Source organism: Hippichthys cyanospilos, chromosome 5 (assembly GCF_059441005.1).
Source record: "Hippichthys cyanospilos isolate Australia breed blue-spotted pipefish chromosome 5, RoL_Hcya_1.0, whole genome shotgun sequence".
In the NCBI taxonomy this organism is placed as follows: Eukaryota; Metazoa; Chordata; class Actinopteri; order Syngnathiformes; family Syngnathidae; genus Hippichthys; species Hippichthys cyanospilos.
Window position 1 is genome coordinate 19,149,365 of NC_142373.1, and position 19,133 is coordinate 19,168,497.

General features: G+C 39.1%; 1 protein-coding gene across 1 annotated transcript in view; it reads left to right on the plus strand.

The window, feature by feature from the left end:
* The window catches only part of thsd7ba (thrombospondin, type I, domain containing 7Ba), a 125,472-nt gene that overhangs the window by 38,217 nt on the left and 68,122 nt on the right, over window positions 1-19,133 (plus strand). Inside the window, exons 6-9 of the mRNA XM_088415855.1 lie at window positions 4,028-4,186; window positions 11,588-11,785; window positions 16,331-16,522; window positions 17,876-18,104. Coding sequence (XP_088271981.1) covers window positions 4,028-4,186; window positions 11,588-11,785; window positions 16,331-16,522; window positions 17,876-18,104 — 778 coding nt within the window. The remainder of the gene's footprint in view (window positions 1-4,027; window positions 4,187-11,587; window positions 11,786-16,330; window positions 16,523-17,875; window positions 18,105-19,133) is intronic.

Consider the following 19,133-nt stretch of genomic DNA (forward strand, 5'->3'; position numbering starts at 1 on the left):
CTCTAAATAAACAGCTGTACAATCTGGAGAATGAGGGGAAAATGTTACCTCTTCGTTACATTAAAAGACTGTTAAGATCAATACCAAGAAGATTCAAGAGTTTAAAAGAAAATAATTATGATTCCATCAAATAGTACACCTTTTTTAAAACCAAATTGCAACCAAGAACCTTAAAATGTGTTGTTTTGTTGATTTAAAAACACTTTTTGGATATTATTTATTTGCAAAAAAAAACACTGCTCTATGCCTTGTCCCCATATAAATTGCTTCAAAATTGAAGCATATATAGTATCTATGTTTCAAAAATTGTGTTATGAAAGATTTTATTGTAAAAAAAAAAAAAAAAACAACTGAAATGCCGAGGTAAGAAATGAAACATTTACATTTTATTTATCATCTTCCAAAAAGAAAAACATGTCCGCTGTATAAGGCACATTGGATTATAAGGCACACTGTCAGCTTTTGAGAAAATTGAAATCATTTAGGTGCGCCCCATAGTGCATAAAAGACTATCGCAAATTAGTTTATGTCAGACCATTGTGTTTTGTGTCACATCAAGCAACAAACTCAGTCATTAATCGATAAAAGAAATTGACCACCGGAAGCTAAGTAGATGATGCAATTCAAATCTCTCTCAGACACAAGGACTAGCACCACCGGAGCGCTGCAGGGCTCTGTACTTTCCCCCTAGGTCTTCTCCCTGTACACTAACTGCTTCTCCATTAACAGTCAGTCCGTAACAACGATCAAGTTTGAGGATAATACCGCACTCAAGTGGGCTTATCTCAGATAGCCATGGGTCTTCCTACAGGAAGCAGTTTTAGTGTCTTGGTGCAATCGCAACAATCCGACATGTCCCTCCTGACCATAACATTGGATGTTCTTCCTACAGCAGCCGAGCAAACTCAAGCTGTACACGCTTCTGAGAATGTGATCGGCTGTAAGCTCTCATCCATTCAGGACTTGTACGTGTCCATGACCCAGGGGCGTGCAGATCGGATTAAAGCTGCCCCCTGCTCACACTGGACGCACAGCCTGTTCAACCCTCTCCCCTCAGGCAGGAGGCTACAGTCCATTGAGACCACAACCTCCCACCACATTAACAGCTTCTTGCCCTCGGCTAGAAGATTCTCCTACACCTCATCACACAAAAACATTGCACCAAAAGTATAGCTGTGCGTTGATCCTTCCATATGTTTACCATAAACAACTCTCCCAAACTTAACGGGTCATTCCACAAATTACAACAATAATCATGCAAAGATGAACACGAGAACATGAACTTCCAATCGCCACTTTCCGTTGGCATAAAATACAGGATAAAAGAGATCCTGGCATTTAAAAACCTTCAAAAATTAAATAGAGCTGAAGTACGTCCTATTTTGCTTTTTCCTCTCAAATAATATGATATTTTGTTCTTTCCGCAAAATATCACATATGTGCATATAAATTGCATTTGGTACATTAGTGACTTAAGTAAGATTAAATCTGAGTTTTATAGTACAGAAATTTCTAACCAGGCAGGCCACGAGATGAGCATTCACGAGACTCGCGACTGATGGAGAATATTCCAACATGGAGCCAAAAATAGCCGTTTTACTGACATTAAAATGTGAAATGCCATCAATACACCACTCTCACTAACACACTTTCCTCCTATGAAATCAGCCCCCATGGAAACCCAGTATTCCTAACAATAGTTTCGCACATGGGTGAATTATTTTCTACAGACACCGACTGTCTGGCTGTGTGCTCCCAAGCACACATTTTGGCCACTTTAGCATTTTCTACAGTAAAACGTAGCTAATAACTAAAATGCCGCTGCGTATTTGGTCTACTCGGTGCAAAATCTCTCCTCTTCAGCTTCGGAAACAAAACGAAACTAAGTTGATGAGGTCGGGGTGTATTTTCTCTTGCACAGGCAGTGTGGGGAGGTGTAGAGGTGTTGCGAATTGCTCCTGTCATCATAAGCGCACTTCAAGCTGGTTTCATCTGCATGGGCGGGCCGGTGCAAAAGCGCAGAATGCGTAAGGAATGCTTAGATATGCATCAATGTAGGAAAATAACCCTTTGACAGTGTTTGGGGTGAGAAATTAACTTAAGGATATGGTTAAAAGCTCCAAAAAGTTGACTTTTCCTGTTATGCCATGTTCAATTTAACAGTATGCTCCCCTTTAGTGGTTGGCATGAAATTGCATCCAAAATAAATGGGAACAGAACAATATTGAGTTATAAACAAACAAAAATAAATAAAGTTAGGAGGGTTACAAAATTATTTCAATTTATGATTAAACGATTTATTTATTATGTATTTATTTCATTTCTGGTTGAGTGAAATACTCTCTGGTGACTTCTGAAACAAAAAAAATTCTCTTCACTATATATTTTATGAGAAACATTGATTTGAAATATGAGATGGTCTTTGAGGTTCCATTGTTTCTGTTGGGTTATATTCAATAGCCGATTCATTTTCATTATTTAGATTTGGAACAGTTATTTCGCAGTTGCGTTCGATTGATGGCAAGTAAACTCGTCCGATTGGGAAATAAAGATACGTACATTCTATCAGTCTCGTTCCATATCATAACCGAAGTGCTTCGAGGTCAGCAGTTTTTTTTTTTTTTTTTTTTTTTTTTTTTTTTTTTTTTTTCCCAGTGTGTAGTATATCAGTGAAGCACTCTGTGGTCTGCGGTGTGGGACAAAGATCAATATGTAAGCTGCTGTGTTTACAACCCTGGCACAGCTTCAGGTGATGTAAAGCTGATGTGGCTTCTGCCTTCAACGCGGAGCGCTCCCCTTGTGCGACTTATTCGGAAAACAATTTGCTGCTTTGAGATGTCTGCAGCCCTCGTAATTGTCACCCGCAGTTTAGGGAACAAAGCCGATAAATGTGTAATATGCACTTTATCCATGTGTTTAAGCATGCATGTTATTTCCACACAGAAGATCAAACACCATGTAAAATGACTCAGGGCAAGAAGACATTATGCAGGAAGGACATTTGCTGAATCTCTCTTTGGGCTCTCATTTAAATGGAAATGTGATATTCATTGATGTGTGGAAGTGCATCAAACTGGAATATTAGATTAAATAAAAACTCCTGTGTTGTGGGCAGGGAGAAAATATTGTCACTTTGTTGTTGAGAACTCTGATACCCTTGACAACCGATGTTTTATGGTCTGCTTTATTGTACTAATAACACCAACATTAATTTGTAGTGAAGCAGCGCGATTCTATTGGGAACCTACATAGTTAACTCGAGTCAGTCATGCAAATTCTGAATTGATCGTTGACAAATGCACATCTGAAGCAATTCTGACTAATGATGTTAGTACCGTATTTTCCGCACTATAAGGCGCACCTTCACTGAATGGCCTGTTTTAAAAATGTTATCATATATAGGGTGCATTATAAGGCGCATAGAAAGAAGCTACAGTAGTGACTGGGGTTGTGTTATGCACCCCCTAGATGCAGCTGCGCCAAAGGGGAAAAACAATCATAGATGTCAGTCAAACTTTCATAATAGACAATCTGAAATGAAGAACGAAGATGATTTACACAGAAAAAACAACCAAGAACAATTCAACTGTTTCTGTCCCGCAGTGACAATCTGTAATATGGGATATTTGCAAGAAGATGCAATGAGAACAAACAATTTAAGATGTCGATAGAGGGTAGAAAAGGGGGCATCTGGTCACCCAACTCAAGCAGTAGAAATACCAGTTGAAGGAATGCTGCGATAAACTCCGAATTTTATCTGTAGTGATGTAACAGCCTTCTTCAAAATTGATAAAAACCTGTCAGTCTCCTTGGAGACAGACAGCTTGCACGAATCGCAGATATCGCCAGTTTGCCTCGTTGACTGGCAGCTATTCCCAATTAAAACATTCCGTTTTAACATTTCCTGGTCACGCTACAGAAGAAAAAGGAAGGTATTGTGGCAAAATAAAAGCACTCACCTGCTCCACCGCTTCCTTTGTGCGCCAAAGCTTGGATTAACTCTGCCGTGTCTTTTGTGTTTGCACAGTGTCCAGACCTGTGACTGCCAGACTGTGTGCAGGTCAAGAAGCTCCCTTGGCCGTCAGGAACTGCTCCATTCCCTGCCAGCACCGCTGCCTGCTCTCCCACTGGTCACCCTGGGGAAACTGCGTACATGACAGCTGCAAAAATCCACAAGGAAACAAAGGTAATGAATTAGAATGATAGCTGGACAAAGGAGCTAATACTATATATATATATATATATATATATATATATATATATATATATATATATATATATATATATATAGCTTGTAAACGTCAGAGAGACAAAGAGGTTACTGCTTTGTTTCTAGTGTGATAATTGCCAATTATTCTCTTTCCTTCCTTCATTTCCTTCTTTTGTGAATCTATTCCCCCCAAACAAGAAGCACATTTAGTATATGTGCTCGAGTTGGCTTTCCTGGAATCGTAGTACTACAAACTGAAAAGAGCAAATTCACAACATAATGTTTCCTGTTCTTTTGCCCTTGCTTTTTTAACAGGAAGCTTTCACATTTGTATCTATATTTGAAAGCAATTTAAGCCTTCAAATGTCACGCAGAGAAAAAACATTTAGCAACCATTATTTTATGAATGGTTGCACTTATTAGTGCCAAGGATTGGAGTACAAAAATTGACTTTGTATTTGTTTTCATTCTGTTCTATCAGTATACATCACCAGTCTAAACTTTGTAAAGGGTCTCAAACATGTTAAGGGCTCAGGAAATTAGGCTATTAATGCTTAAAAATGCACAAAATTGTTCACATTTTAAAAGCATTTTAATAACTTGTTTAGAACCTCTTTTGATGCAGCCTTACCATAGTTTTCTGATGTTTGCTTTTTTCTGTCATTATTTTATTTTATTTGTTTTCGTTCTTGGAAGACAAATTTTATTCCATGTACAATACTTTGTATGTAACCATTTGGGTTTCAAGTTCTTTATAGGGCTGAAAGTATTTCCAGATCTTAAAATATAAGACACATTAAGTTTTCGTTAACATTTTGTGCTCACCAAAGCATTCCATCAGTATATCTACATAAAATAGGTCACGTCAGTTTGAATTTTCATTTTAAGTTATAAAAACAAAAATCGCATTATATGACAGTGTTTTCAAATTTTTCACTTCTATTGGTGTTTTCAATAAGCGGGACAGACAATTTTATATATTATATTATATTATATAATATATATATATATATATATATATATATATATATATATATATATATATATATATATATATATATATATATATACACACACACACACACACCGTATTTTTCGCACTATAAGGTGCACCGGATTATAAGGCGCACCCTCAATCAATGACAGATTTTAAAACTTTTTCAATCACAATATAGTAATACTCAAAGTAATAACATAACAACTCATCCAATTTTCTACCATAAGCAAGTAATCAAGCACGTAATATTGTTGTTTTTCATATGAAGTGATTCATTCTTGCAAGTTAGTTAAAGTCCCATTAGCAGCCACATGTATACACACGAATGTATAATGGATGAGATGAGAGCTGGGATCAAACCATTTGAATAAAAAATACATATATTTTTAAAAGTCGCCTAATAAGTAGCTTGTTTGAGAGAAAATTGGTACAGATAATTGTACAGATGGGCAAGATGTGGAAATGAGCACGTCGTAAGAAAATATCTATTTACCGCTGAGTTTCATGACAGATTGCCATGTTATTTATACATTTACAAGCAGATGCTTGTGGTAACTGAGCTGAGTACTTTCAATGTAGTTAACAAGATTTAAACAAACCTGAACGCTGTTCCGCATACATATGCATTCATTTGAGAGGCGCGCTATGTTTTGAACCTTTATAACAGCGGTGGCACCGCACACAGGTATAATTTGTGTTATACACTTTTATTTTTCGGGTTCTAAGTGCCTGGCAGAGAAGAAGTCTGCCATAGAAAAAAAATAAAATAAAATAAAGCAACACACGAACAAGCCATGACTGATGAAAACCAGAAAGAGAGTGCGCCGATGGCCGGGCTCGCCATCCCCAGGAGCTTTTAAGAAATGGATAAGATGCTTCCTTGCCTGTGTGTGTGTGTGTTTGTGTGGGTGTAAGTTGGCTGGCATGCACAAGCCTTTAGCAGGACGGCGCTGTCTCGCCGCCTTTTGGAGCAGGTGAACAGGTGTGTCACAGCCTTCAGACAGTCTTGGCATTCAGTGTGAGTTACACGTGTTGGTGTGCCAAAATTGTTGGTGTGTTAGCCCTCTGCTCTGCTAAAAGGGCAGCGCGACCTCATCGCTGTCGTGCGTAAATGTGCATGAGAGCCCCCCAGGGAAGGACCGGAGTGTGGATTGTTCAGGTCAGTGCCCACACTGCTCTCCACGGGACCGCGGCAGCTCGTCTCGCAGACACTGTCATTAATATATTTCAAGGAGTAGAAGACGCGGCATCTGCTGTTTTGCACATCCTTCTCCAGTGACACATTCCGTTTGGGCTTTAGTATGCCCAGAGCACATGAAGGAAACCAATACAATATAAAAAAAAGTCAGCCCTGCTGGAAAATTGATCCTTGATGTGTTTGCATCAATGGGGTACCGTTTTAATTGAACCTTTGGCCAAGGGGGAGCAAATGTGAGGGAAAAAAAAACAGCATTACCTCACAATAGAACATGAATGAAAAGGTCTGTATTAATGATGTGACCTTCACAAACGGAGAACTTGAACACTGCGATTCCAAAAATATAAAACTCACCCTTGTATTGTATATGCTGCACTTCGTTTAAGGGGGAAATTCTCGTATTTTCACAGTTTGGCGACAATGTAAAATAGCAGAACAGAATAAATCTCATCTTCCAAAACCTGTAAATGATAGATTTGTTGCCAGTTAAGATAAGTGTCCTTCAGATTTCTTACATTGTGAGGAGTCAGTGAACGGTGCAGCAGTGTAACGTTGAATGTGTCGGAAGCAGTTGTTTTTTCTTTTTCCTCGCGATGCAGCTCGAGGTCGTTTTGCCATAAAGTTGTGCAGCATCCATATTCCACCATGTTCATGATGGTGTTGAGTATATGCCAAAATGCCGCAGTTAAAAAAAATGAGTCAAATGGAACACGTGTGCTCTAACCCAGCGGTCCGCAGCCCGGTACCGATCCATGGATTAACTGGTACCGAGCCGCAAGGGCCGCAACCGAAATAATGATGCTTTGGAAATGATTTAGTTTATCCTAAAACAGACTCGATATTACTTTTTTGGCGCCGCCTCTGGCCGCTGTTGATATTACATTTTGTAGTGAGGAAGAGCGGCGCGGCTTCAGTTGAGAGCAGTCAAGATGAAGCGCAAAGTGGCAAGGGAACACTGTACATTGGCTTCTGCACCTCTGCAAAAATACCAACACCTGGTCTAACTTGCCTCCGCGTGGATGTGTGAGTCCTGCTGGACTTGCATCAGTCACCAAAATAAAGCCCTTAGTGTTATTGTAACACTCTACATGTGGCTTTGCACGTCTTGATATTTTCTCAGTCGGCTTTATGATGTGGACGATGTGTTATGACCTGAAATGACTTTTAGTTTACAACTGAGCATACTCAACTGTTAATAGCGCTTTTTTTTCTCTCAGAAATGGCAATTGTTGGCCCGCAGTTGCCTTGTAGTCAGGGGTTACAATACACTAGTTACTTTTATGAGTCTTTAATGTCAACCCTAAATCAAAATGATACCTGTATACAGGAAGAAACTAAAGATATCAATGCTGTGTCATACTTTTTAAATACACTCTGAATTTGCCCTGCAGTAGTTTTCGTGTATTACCCAGCTCTCACTGCTTATCATATTTGACAGTGATATGATGCAAATGCATTTAACTATGGGGTTTATTTAATCCAGTTTTTGTAATTATTTTACTTGCGGTCACAATGTTGACAGGAGTGCTGTATCTTCACACAGCGCTGCAGCTCTCCTGCCTGAAATAACCAGCATGACCGAGAGGCATATCAATTATTAACATCTCTTCGTTACGCCTATGCCAAAATAATTTCATTTATTTATTTATTTTGATGGTGTAGATTTCAGCAGCAGTAAGCGCAATCGATTCACACTGTCTCTACTCTTTCTGCTCTTCATGGAGACCACAACTCACATCAGCCTCCTGAACCAGTGCCTCACATTAGTAGATTGTGAGAGGATGTATTGTGTAGGCACTGACCCTCCTGGAGATTAGATGTTCCACCTGTGGAAGGAAATAACGTAGGACCTTTGTGCCAAATGTCAGGGCTTTGTTAAAATGAGAATAGCTGAAGATGAATGTGGCTGCTGCTTCAGTATAGTTGGAAATGACCCCAGGGAGGTTGGTCAGAGCCAAGTTTACATTATTTCATCTCCAGCATTTCTCTATGTCGTCAAGGACTTGAAAACCCTCTATAATTAATTTGCGAAGTTGGTTATTTTTGAGTCAAGCAGTCAATTCCAATCAGCGAAGTCTGTATGTATTTATTTGATTTAATAAGAAACTGACTTTAATTACAAATCTCTCACTTTGAGGCAATTTCATGCCGTAGTATGAGTTATGGAGCTAAAACAAAATGAGAGAGAGGCTTGATGGAAATAATGGGGCAAAAATGTGATTGGGTTTTTGTCACATTTGGAAATTTTATCATTTAATGTTATGTCTTGACATGATGTGGAAGGTGTGGACCCAAAGGCGGGGAGGCAGGCAGGAGGGGTGTGCTCAAAAAATTATTTCATATCAAGAAGACCAAACAACAAGCTCGAAGGAAGGACGACGACAGCAACTGTGACGCAACATCCACAACAACACTTTGACAATGACCCGACAAGAATTTAAAGAAAATAGGAAATTAAATACACTCAAAACATGCGAGACAACAAGGAGCACCTGGAAAAGAAACAATTGGAACAAGGAGCTTATTGGCCCACAAAAGGGAAGCAGGTTATCACGGACAGGTGGACGCCATCGCGCTGATGAGACACTGACACGAGGGAAAAAAAAAACCCACAATTTTAAAAACATAAACAAAACCCCACAGCTCAAAAAACAATAAAAAAAAACAACAAAAGTGCAAAACAGAAAGGAAAGAAAAAGCACGATAGCAACCCACAGATCACAAATCTTTACAGAACATTACATTTAGAGATAGTTATTCATCCCTGAGATTTTGTTTTTCCTTGAAATTGAACATATAACAATGCATATGTCTTCCACGACAATGTAGAATGTATTTACCCATTTCTATAAAAAGACCAAACTTTGTATGGTTTTGCATTACATTATAGGTTCTGTGCCTTTTTATTGGCATACGCGCAACGAGAGATGAGACACCTTCATGCATGGATACTGTAATAAAACTGTGACACGGAACTGATGACTTGCTATTTTTTCCTAATAAAAGCTGATAGGATGTTACAATTTCCACCGTGGTGGGAAGATTTTGCTACGGTCTGCTGAACTCAAGTTTGAACTTTTTGGCCACAGTTCTAAAAGGTGCGTTGGGTGAGAGAAGTGGAATTGTTTTTTATTTGTTTCTTGCAGTTAAAACCGGGATCTTACACTAGGCAGATGAAATTATGAGGAGTTCCGAACATTATTCATTATTCAGGCGCAAAAACAAAAATGTAAGGAACTATCTCCTAGAACATCTGAAATTCATCTAGGGAGAATCAGGCCCTTTCAGTGACAGGTGTCATTGTTTTAGTCCTATGACCATTGTGATTGGTCAATTGTGAAAATGGTCGGGTCCGATATCTGAGGGTGTGCACATTCTGCGGCACAGTGGTAGAACGGTTAGCATGTCAAGCTCACATTCAGAGGCCATGGGTTCTCTCCTGACTCCGTTCTTCCGGTGTGGAGTTTGCATGTTATCCCCATGCCCGCGTGTGTTTTCTCCCAGATTCCAAAAATCATGCATCATAGATATAATGGACACTCCAAACTGCCCTTATTTTGTTTGGGAGTGTGAATTGTTGGTTGTCTGTTTGTGCCTTACGATTGGCTAGCAAAAAAATCAGCGGCTAAGTAAAAGGATGGATGGATGGATGGATGAACTCCTTGTATCCATTGTACATGCAGCTTAAAGGGAAAAAAACCTAACCCTTTAAAAAGGCAGTGTTTGGCACAATTGTACCCCCAAAGCTACACGATGTGCAATAATTGTTCCAGCATATCCTGAGTTTATAGTTGTCTGTCCACAGTGCCCGCTTTTTTTCTTTAGTCATGTCAAGCCATGTACCCCCGCAAGCAAAACCATTTAGAAACTACGAAAGGCATCCCAGTGAGGCGCATTGGCAGCAACAACAAGTTTGACTGCGACTTTTAGCAAATGTTGTAATGTGACCCCAATCACTGACACCTTCTGGATGCCTAAAGCAGCTCATTCCTTCGTTCACTGGCCCTCTGTCTCTCTGCTAACTTTGGAAATGAGGTTAAGGAGGTGAGATTCTTGGGTTTTTTTTCTTATACAACTATAATTTTTAAGTTGTTTTCTTCTTGTAGAACCTCTCAAGATTAATTGTGTTGGAATGATCAGTAATTAATTGGTCTATTTATTCTTTTTTTAATCTAATCTGAAAAAAAAAACTGTGAAACAAAATAAGTGGATCAATCATTTATTTTCTTGAAGAGATGCAGTTGGAGCTATTTATTTTCTGTTCTATTTGAGACAAGTCCCAAGTGTGCTGGCTGCAACTTTTAGGTCCCACTATCAGGAGGAATGGTGCTCTTTTCTTTTATCAATCGACAAATAATTAAATCAAAGTAATATTAAAAAAATATCCATCATATTTGTCTCAGTATTGCTCAAATGCAGGGCGTTCTCAAGTTTAGTTTGGCAAAAAACATTGTTGCAATTTGATACATTAGTGTCTTCTTTGCTATCGTTAGCTATGACTACTGTCAAAGCTGGGTGCTTTGCATTTATATGGTAGGCTAAACTTGGTTTGCCTCTTCTGACAAAAGTAGATGCATATCACTTTACTTTCATCAATGTTGTCTTTGTAAGTGTTCTTTTTAAAATTAAATAGACCATTTATTGAACTGGCAAATGTCACGCGCTCTTCCATTTCTATGTCTTCATTCTATTCCTAAACTTGTCCTACTACCAACAACAGGAGGCTGGTGGATGTTATTGACCATGTGACCAGTTATGTCTGGTTCACTCCAAACATGGTCTGACTGACAGAAAATAGCTCACACTTTGTCTCATCAGTCTAGAGCAGGGGTCACCAACTCCGGTCCTCGAGGGCACCTATCCAGCATTTTTTCAGTGTAACCCTCCTCCACTGCACCTGATGCAAATTATCATGATCATTTTGGTGCTCCTGCAGAGCTTCTTGATGAGCACATCCTATGAATCAGGTGCAGTGGAGGAGGGTTACACTGAAAAAATGCTGGATAGGTGCCCTCGAGGACCGGAGTTGGTGACCCCTGGTCTAGAGAAACTCAGAGCTGAGCCAAAGCATTGATGATTGAGCTAATTAAGAGTTTCTAAAAAGTGTGGGATGTTCATTCCAAATGTGTGGAAGGATGCCTTTGATCATTCAACCTCTGTTCTTTCTCCCCATCTCTGTCAGGTTTCATCCAAAGGAGGAGAGAGGTGTTGTGGGCATCCAGCAGCCCAATGGATGTGTGCCCTCATTTGGTAGAGTCCATCCCCTGCGAAGACCCTGTCTGCTACCTCTGGCAAGTTCAGCAAGGCAAATGTACAGCCAACAGAAGCAGCTGTGGCCCTGGAACTATGGTCCAAAAAGCAAAGTGCATCAGCGCTGAAGGTACAATTTCTTCCTTTCACTATCAAGTTGTTATATTCATTAAAAGCATTTGCCATGGCATCAGTAGTGTTTTGCACATTATCTTTCATGCTAAAAGGCTTTTGCTGGACTGCTTTCATCTTGTCTTCATGTATAATCATCAATTGAGCACCAAATCTTATTGTAAATAATTATTAAGCACTGTAAAAAAATTTTAGGCCCTGTTAATTGGCCAATTAATGGCCCTTCAAACACAGCCCAGAAATAATTGCTGATATTTGACTTTTTTTTCGTTTATGTACTTTAATTAGTTACTTCTATTGTACACAAATAAAACTGCTATCATTATTTACTACTCATAAGTCCATTCGAGAACCCCATATCCTTTAATAATGTATATATCATGAAATTCCTTGATTATGTTAAGCTGTCATTCAAAACAAGGCAATAACTTTTAGCACCAATGATATAGTTGAGAAATGCAAGGAAGTTGTGCAAAGGATTGACCTGGATGTCACTACTTTACACACAACTTCAATTACAGTTTGTCTTAAAAAAAAAAAGTCCAATCCAACTGAATTGTTTTGATATAATTCTTTTGCACACACATTATACACACACACACACACACACACATATATATATATATATATATATATATATATATATATATATATATATATATATATATATATATATATATATATATATATATATAATGGGAAATAAATTAAGCATAAATGTGTTAACCGTGAGTCCTATTCAAACAATAGAAAGAACACCTATAACTATAAGTAATGTCCATCTAATTTCATTAATTGTGCCACGCAATGCACTCTGTGAACCGAGAAGGATTTTTTTTATTTTTAAACACTATTTCCTGGCGACACCATCTATTTGTGAGCCTCTCCAAATGCAGAGAGCCACAGTGTCAGGGTCAAGTCAGCGTAATAACGGAAACAACACACGATAAAGGAGCAGTGAGGCCTACTAATTAGTCAGCCGAATCACCTCAACTCACATCTCTATGAGAAAAGAGCACGTGCCTTACATGACACGACAATCCCACCCGAGAAATTCTTCATTTTTCCCAAAGCTTTTGACCACGAGTACAAGTTGAAGTACCTGCTTTGTGGCTACTGGAGATCTTTGCAGCAGCGTGATTACAACGAGAGCTCATTCAGCACCACCGTTTCCCTCTTGGTCAGGCCACCATCTCATTCTTGGCCAGGGCCACCTCTTGTGTCCTCCTTGGAGCTTGCAGAATGTAGTTCCTTTTTTGTTTTTTAAACTCATTCAGTACCAGCCTATTATAAACCCTCCTCAAGCCCAACACCGAAATGAAAATTATATAGTGGTTTGACTAAAATGCGCACCGGATTATAAGGCACACATTCGATGAATGGCCTCTTTTAAAACTGTTTTTATTTATAGAGCGCACCGCATTATAAGGCACATAGATAGAAGCTCCAGTGGGGGCTGGGCTTGCGTTATGCCTCCACTAGAGGGAGATGTGCTCAACAAAACAATCAGATAAGTGAAAGTTTTCAATCAGAAATTTCTGGATTTGTGTAAAGTACAGAAGAAGAATGGTTTTATTAAAAGACTGTTTAGCTCAATGCCAAGACGAATTCAGAGTTCAAAGAAATAGAATTATGATTCAATTACATATTAAACCTATTTTTTAATCAAAGTGAAAACAAAAACATGAAAATATTTTGTTTTTTTCATATAAAACAGTTTATGGATTCATTTTAAAATCCTTAGCTTTCTTTTACAAAAAACTCATAGTTTTTACGCCTTGTCCCCACATAAATGGCTTCAAAATTGAAGCATATATAGCAAATAAAAATTTCAAACAGGGTGTTATAACAATATTACAATCAAGGCGATTTGATCGGCATACAATGTCATTTTTACTGAACCTTTGTGCGCTGTTGTGTCCAGTCCTTTGATCTTTACATCAAAGCCAATTCACATCAGAGGGAAAGCATTGCAAATAGACAACAGGGAGCTGAAATTTCAATCAGATGGTGACAACATGTCAAAGTTCAACATGGCATCACCATATCACACTACCAGGAGTGTGCTAGAATACTGCGAGAATGATGTGGAAGAAAATGGCACAGAAAGAAATCAAGGGTTAATCAAAATGTTATGGCTGGCGCACTCAATCATCAGTATCCCGTCAACAAATTCCCTCTATGTATTGTTTACCCAGTTGTGTTCATTCCAAACGCATCCACGGCGTCACAGCGCGGACTTCAAATTGATTCTGGGGCCCAGCCAAGAGAATCATCGCAGGGTTATTCCAGGATTCTTGACTGGAGAATGCCTCAATCTTAGCAATATACAATGTGAACATACTCCTAATTACATTGTGTTCCATCTATTCTCTTGGCCTTGCCAGCTGCCTCTTCAATTCACTCCACACTGAAGACGTCGTCCTCAGTGTGAACACATCAGCAGCCTTTGTGTAAAATGCCTGTACGTCTTCATCAGAGACTCTTTGTTGATCCAAATGACTAGTGATTATGCTGCAATTCGAGTCCTGACACCTTCATTATCACAAAGCTGAGTGCTGTGTATCATGACTGTTAGGCCTGATATGATTGTGTGGCTGTCATCTTGATGTTGCTTTAGATTTAAAAATACATGAGGAAACTTGCTTTCTGGCTTGGTGGAAAAAGTGAAGACCTCCGACCTACTGTATGTTGCTGTTTTGCAGGAATGGATTCTCTTTTGAGTCCAATCCAACTGAATTGTTTTGATATAACTCTTTTGGGTTATCCCTCCATCCACACACACATTTCTTATATATATAAAGAAGACCAGATGAGAGGATTAAATGTGGTTATGAGCTTTCTGGCAAAGGTGAGAGGATTATCCACAGATACCTCAGTTAAAAGATTCATCGGTGGGTGGGCGAGGAGAGCAAAAACCATTTCAATAGGCACGCGGGTATCGGAGCTGTTATCTGAGAAAGAGCCACGATTACCATTGGCTTTATTAATATTGCAAAAGGACCTCAGGGCAGCCGTCTATTTGCAGAGTTCCCCACCCATGTTGTCTGTCTTTCACAAACTCGGAAACTTGTGACTTTAGCTGTTAATGTTTTCTTGTTTGATTTTTCAAATTGATTAATGGCTACTTTATTTTGCATAATAACATATCTACATGCAAAGTTCTCGAGGAGGCCTCAAGCAATCCGCCGTTGTTTTCTTTGAGCTGACATATTCTATTTGTCACTTGTGAAACTAGGCAAAATAAAATCAATTCTAAACTGGTCAGAAGTTGTTGTTCAGTATATAATTGCCATAAGCCATTGGCCCAATGTCACCGGTGGGATTTTATCAATGCCTTCAGTAGACTAATGGCTCCACTGTAAACACTGCAGCTATTTTAGTGGCTGTAGTGAGATCAGTGTCGCTTTATGGACACAAAAGGCTTCCGAAATCCCCAAAGGAGTCTTCCATATCTTTGTAATGAAATGATACCCACATTTGCGCTCTCAACTTTTCATCTCTCGCACCAAGGATATTGTCCTGGAGAGGAAATCAAACGGCAAATTGGTGTCAAATCTGCCCTTGGGTTGCTATTGTAAAAACATTTTCAGTGATGTTTTTCAAAGAGTTCAACTAAGATAATGATGCCGCTCCGCTTGGAAGTACATCCCATGATGGCTCAAGTTATTAGGATGACTTTACTTTTGAATAGATCTCACTCAAGAGAGTCTTGTGGGCCACTTTTGGAAAATTGCTGTGTTGTGAAAATGAATCGCGATTTTTTTTTCAGGGCCGAGAGTTAACTGGGAGCCCATAAATATTCTATTAGTGCAAGATAAAGGAAGGAGGACGTACTGTAGAACTGCAGCGCATCAGCACGTTCATAGCTTTCGGATTAGAATAAAGACAGTCCTTCTCAAATACTGGGACGGGGCCCTCTATGGAGGGGGGTAATGAAATGATGTCAGGGGGGCACAGATCAATCTTATCTGACTGACTTATCAGATTGTATTGTTAACATTCCCTTTAGCAGAACTCCATCTAGTAGATGTGTAACGCAACCCCAGTCACTACAGTAGCTTCTATTCTATGTGCCTTATAATGGGGTGTGCCCTATAAATGAAATCAGTTTAAAAATTGGTCATTCATTGAAAGGTGCACCTTTTAATCTGGTGTGTTTTATGGTGCGGAAAATATGGTTACCTGTATAAATACTGTAAAAAAGTAGTTAACAGGTGTTGAAAGTTCATTTATATTTCTCTTTTTCTTTTGTTAGTGTTAAAAAGGTTTAAACAGCTTTTGTTGATAATTTTATTTAGAGTCAGCTTGGTTATTGCGTGGGGGCGCAAAAGGTTTTACCTTTCCTGGGGGGGGCTTTTTTCAAAAAAATCTTGTGAAGCATTGATTTAAGCAGATCAGATCTTAAGTGAGCTTTCCATGTTATTTTTTCCTTTCACTTCATATTTTAATGGTGATTATTGAGGTCCTAACCTCAGTAATCGTCATTAAAAATGTGATTTTTATTTAAGTTTGATCTAATTCTGTCATTCCCCTTGCCCAGGCGAAAACGTGCCAGTGACTTACTGCACAGAAGAGCCTCCTCCATCCCAGGCTCCCTGCGAGGTGGCCTGTCCTGCCGACTGCCTTGTTAGCGTGTGGTCCTCCTGGTCTCCCTGCTCACACAGTTGCGCCTCGAAAAATGCCGAGGGTCGGCAAAGTCGCACACGCACTGTGTTGGCCCTGCCGGGAAAAGGTAATGCGGTTTGAGGCAGTATTTCATTTTCTGCCAGACATTTGCATACGTTTCCTTTTACCCCGCATACTCGTTTACAGCTCTACTCTCCATCTGTCAGCAAGAAGCGCAGAGATGAACATTTTGTCCCCCAAACCTGCACCGCTTAGCCCTAACTGCACCTTGAGACGCTGCACATAATGTTAAATGTGACACAGGCTGGTCGGGAAAAAAAAAAAAAAAAAAAACTAGGAATCTGTCTGACATTTTGACTCAAGTAGAATTCTCACTGTGATAATATAGCCCTGCTTTTCCTTGCAGTTGGCCTAATTGGCTGGACTGCATTGAACTTTTTTTTTTTTGCCAAACAGGTAACAGCATGTTCCCAAGATGTAAAGTATCAAGGGCACAAAAAGCACACACATGGGCGCCTTCTTCCCTGTTGATCCCATTACCTGTCGTTTTTCTAAGTAAAAAGTTTTGCAAAGTGCTTAGAATGAACTGCAATATCGATGGACTAAGACACAAGCAAACAACTGGCAAGTTCAGGCTACTGAGTGTATTGAATATTTTCAATGAATGGAATTAGAAATATTTACTTGGTAATATAATGCAACTATTGCAAGTATTGCACAAATAAATTAATATTGGAACACAAATGGTGCAACAACACATGTAGAGACACAGTATAAAAGCCTCGCAGGCGCATCTTCTTTAACCTCAGCTAAAAACAACTACAACTGCAGTTCACTTACAGAAGTTATACAAGTCTCTGCACAACTGTATTATATGAGAATGTATTAACCTCCATTAATACAAGTCTTATAAAATAATGTTTTTATTTTAATATAATAATGTATACATTTATAATATGATTATTTATGACATTAGATTATTCATTTATGAATTACTTATCCAACCCTTTGCGCTAAGTAACCCCTAATCAGCACAAAGCGAAATATATAATGTATATATGACAAAAACCTTAAAACAAAGTAGATCATCGGTTTTACTTCTGACCCATCTGCCAGTTAATTGTGTCACTAAATGGCAAAGCTCATCTGAGGAAAGCATAAAAATAGAAAGCATTCAATGCAGAATTTAGCAACAGGCTGTCTATGGTCCAATTAATTTGCTCTTAATTTGAAAATCAAGCTGTACCGTTCCCCTCATGGCATTGCAAATGATATGTTTTGATTTGGTGAAACCTACAGAAACCCTGTTAAAATTTCATGTAACCCCTGGAGTGCCTTCATGTACCCCCCCTGCATGCACATACCCCCATTTGAGAACCAATGTACTCAAAGTCCCATTGCTAAATCTAATCAGTAGATGTGTAGTGAAGCAAGCTGCGTTTTTGTTTGTTTGGCCCAGAGGGAAAAGAGTGTCCAGGAGCCCCAGCTTTGGAAGAGTGGAGAGTTTGTAATGACCATCCTTGCCTGGTATTCTATTGGGAGGCTTCAAAATGGGGGCCCTGCATTAACGATACGATGGAGAGCAACCAAACTAGCTTCCAGAACAGCACTGCCACCTGCGCTCTGGGAGTCCAAATTCGTCAAGTCACCTGCATGAAGATGAACGGTGGAGCCGTTGTGAGCAAAAGGTATGTTGTATCACTGTTCTTTTATCTTTTATTGATTTTCATGCAACGTATGCATTATATTCATATACTGTATGTACATCTCCATTGCAGTTTAGATTTAGAACTTTGTATGAAGCATGACTTCTCGTAGAGTTTGTGGTATTAAATTGCGGAGCCCAAGTGAGATCATAAATTACATGAGGAGAGGAAGATTTAGTCTTTCCTTTTGCTTATTTGAGCTTTTTAGCATATTTGTTTCATTCTTGGAATTTTAAAAGCTTCCCAGAGGAGACAGCTATCTTGTGAAATTGTATTCTTTGACTTTTGCATGTTTGTCTTTTTTTGTTCTTTGTGATTACATTTGACTTTATCTTTGACCATTGTTACTACGGTACTCTGAAGAACACAATTGCAAACACTGTTATTTGAACAATGCTAATGCCGACACCACGAAGACGCATGAATCATTTATAACGTTTTTGCCCTTCCTTAGCTCCATATATTATTGACAGTGCTCTAAACTGAATTATAGAAGGGATTTTTACCCCTTAGCCTTGTCCTATCTCTCACACAAATACAGAGGTAATAATGAAAGTTGACAAAGTGGCAACAGGTTGTCCTTTAGCAGAGCGGATGCTAATGGAAAACAAATGGCATCGCCAAGACTTTTTAATGCCATTTGTTGCTGGGTTATTTATGTACTATATATGAAACAAGCGGCTAGATACGATGGATGGATGGATGGATGGATGGATGGATGGATGGATGGATGGATGGATGGATGGATGGACGGACGGATGGATGGATAGGTCACAATGGTTGGGGGATCAAATGCACGGCCTCTCAGTTGGGATATGTCTCCACTGAGCCACGCCACCGCATTTTGATGACACAAAATGGACACAAATGAATAGTCTGGGTTTCATGGGGGTATACAGTAGACAAAAAAATGCATAGATTTTTTTTTTTCATTATTTCACATTTTTCATAGATTGGCCTTTCCCTTCACAGTGTTTGCAGAGCCAGTATTTGTCATTGACACATTTTTTG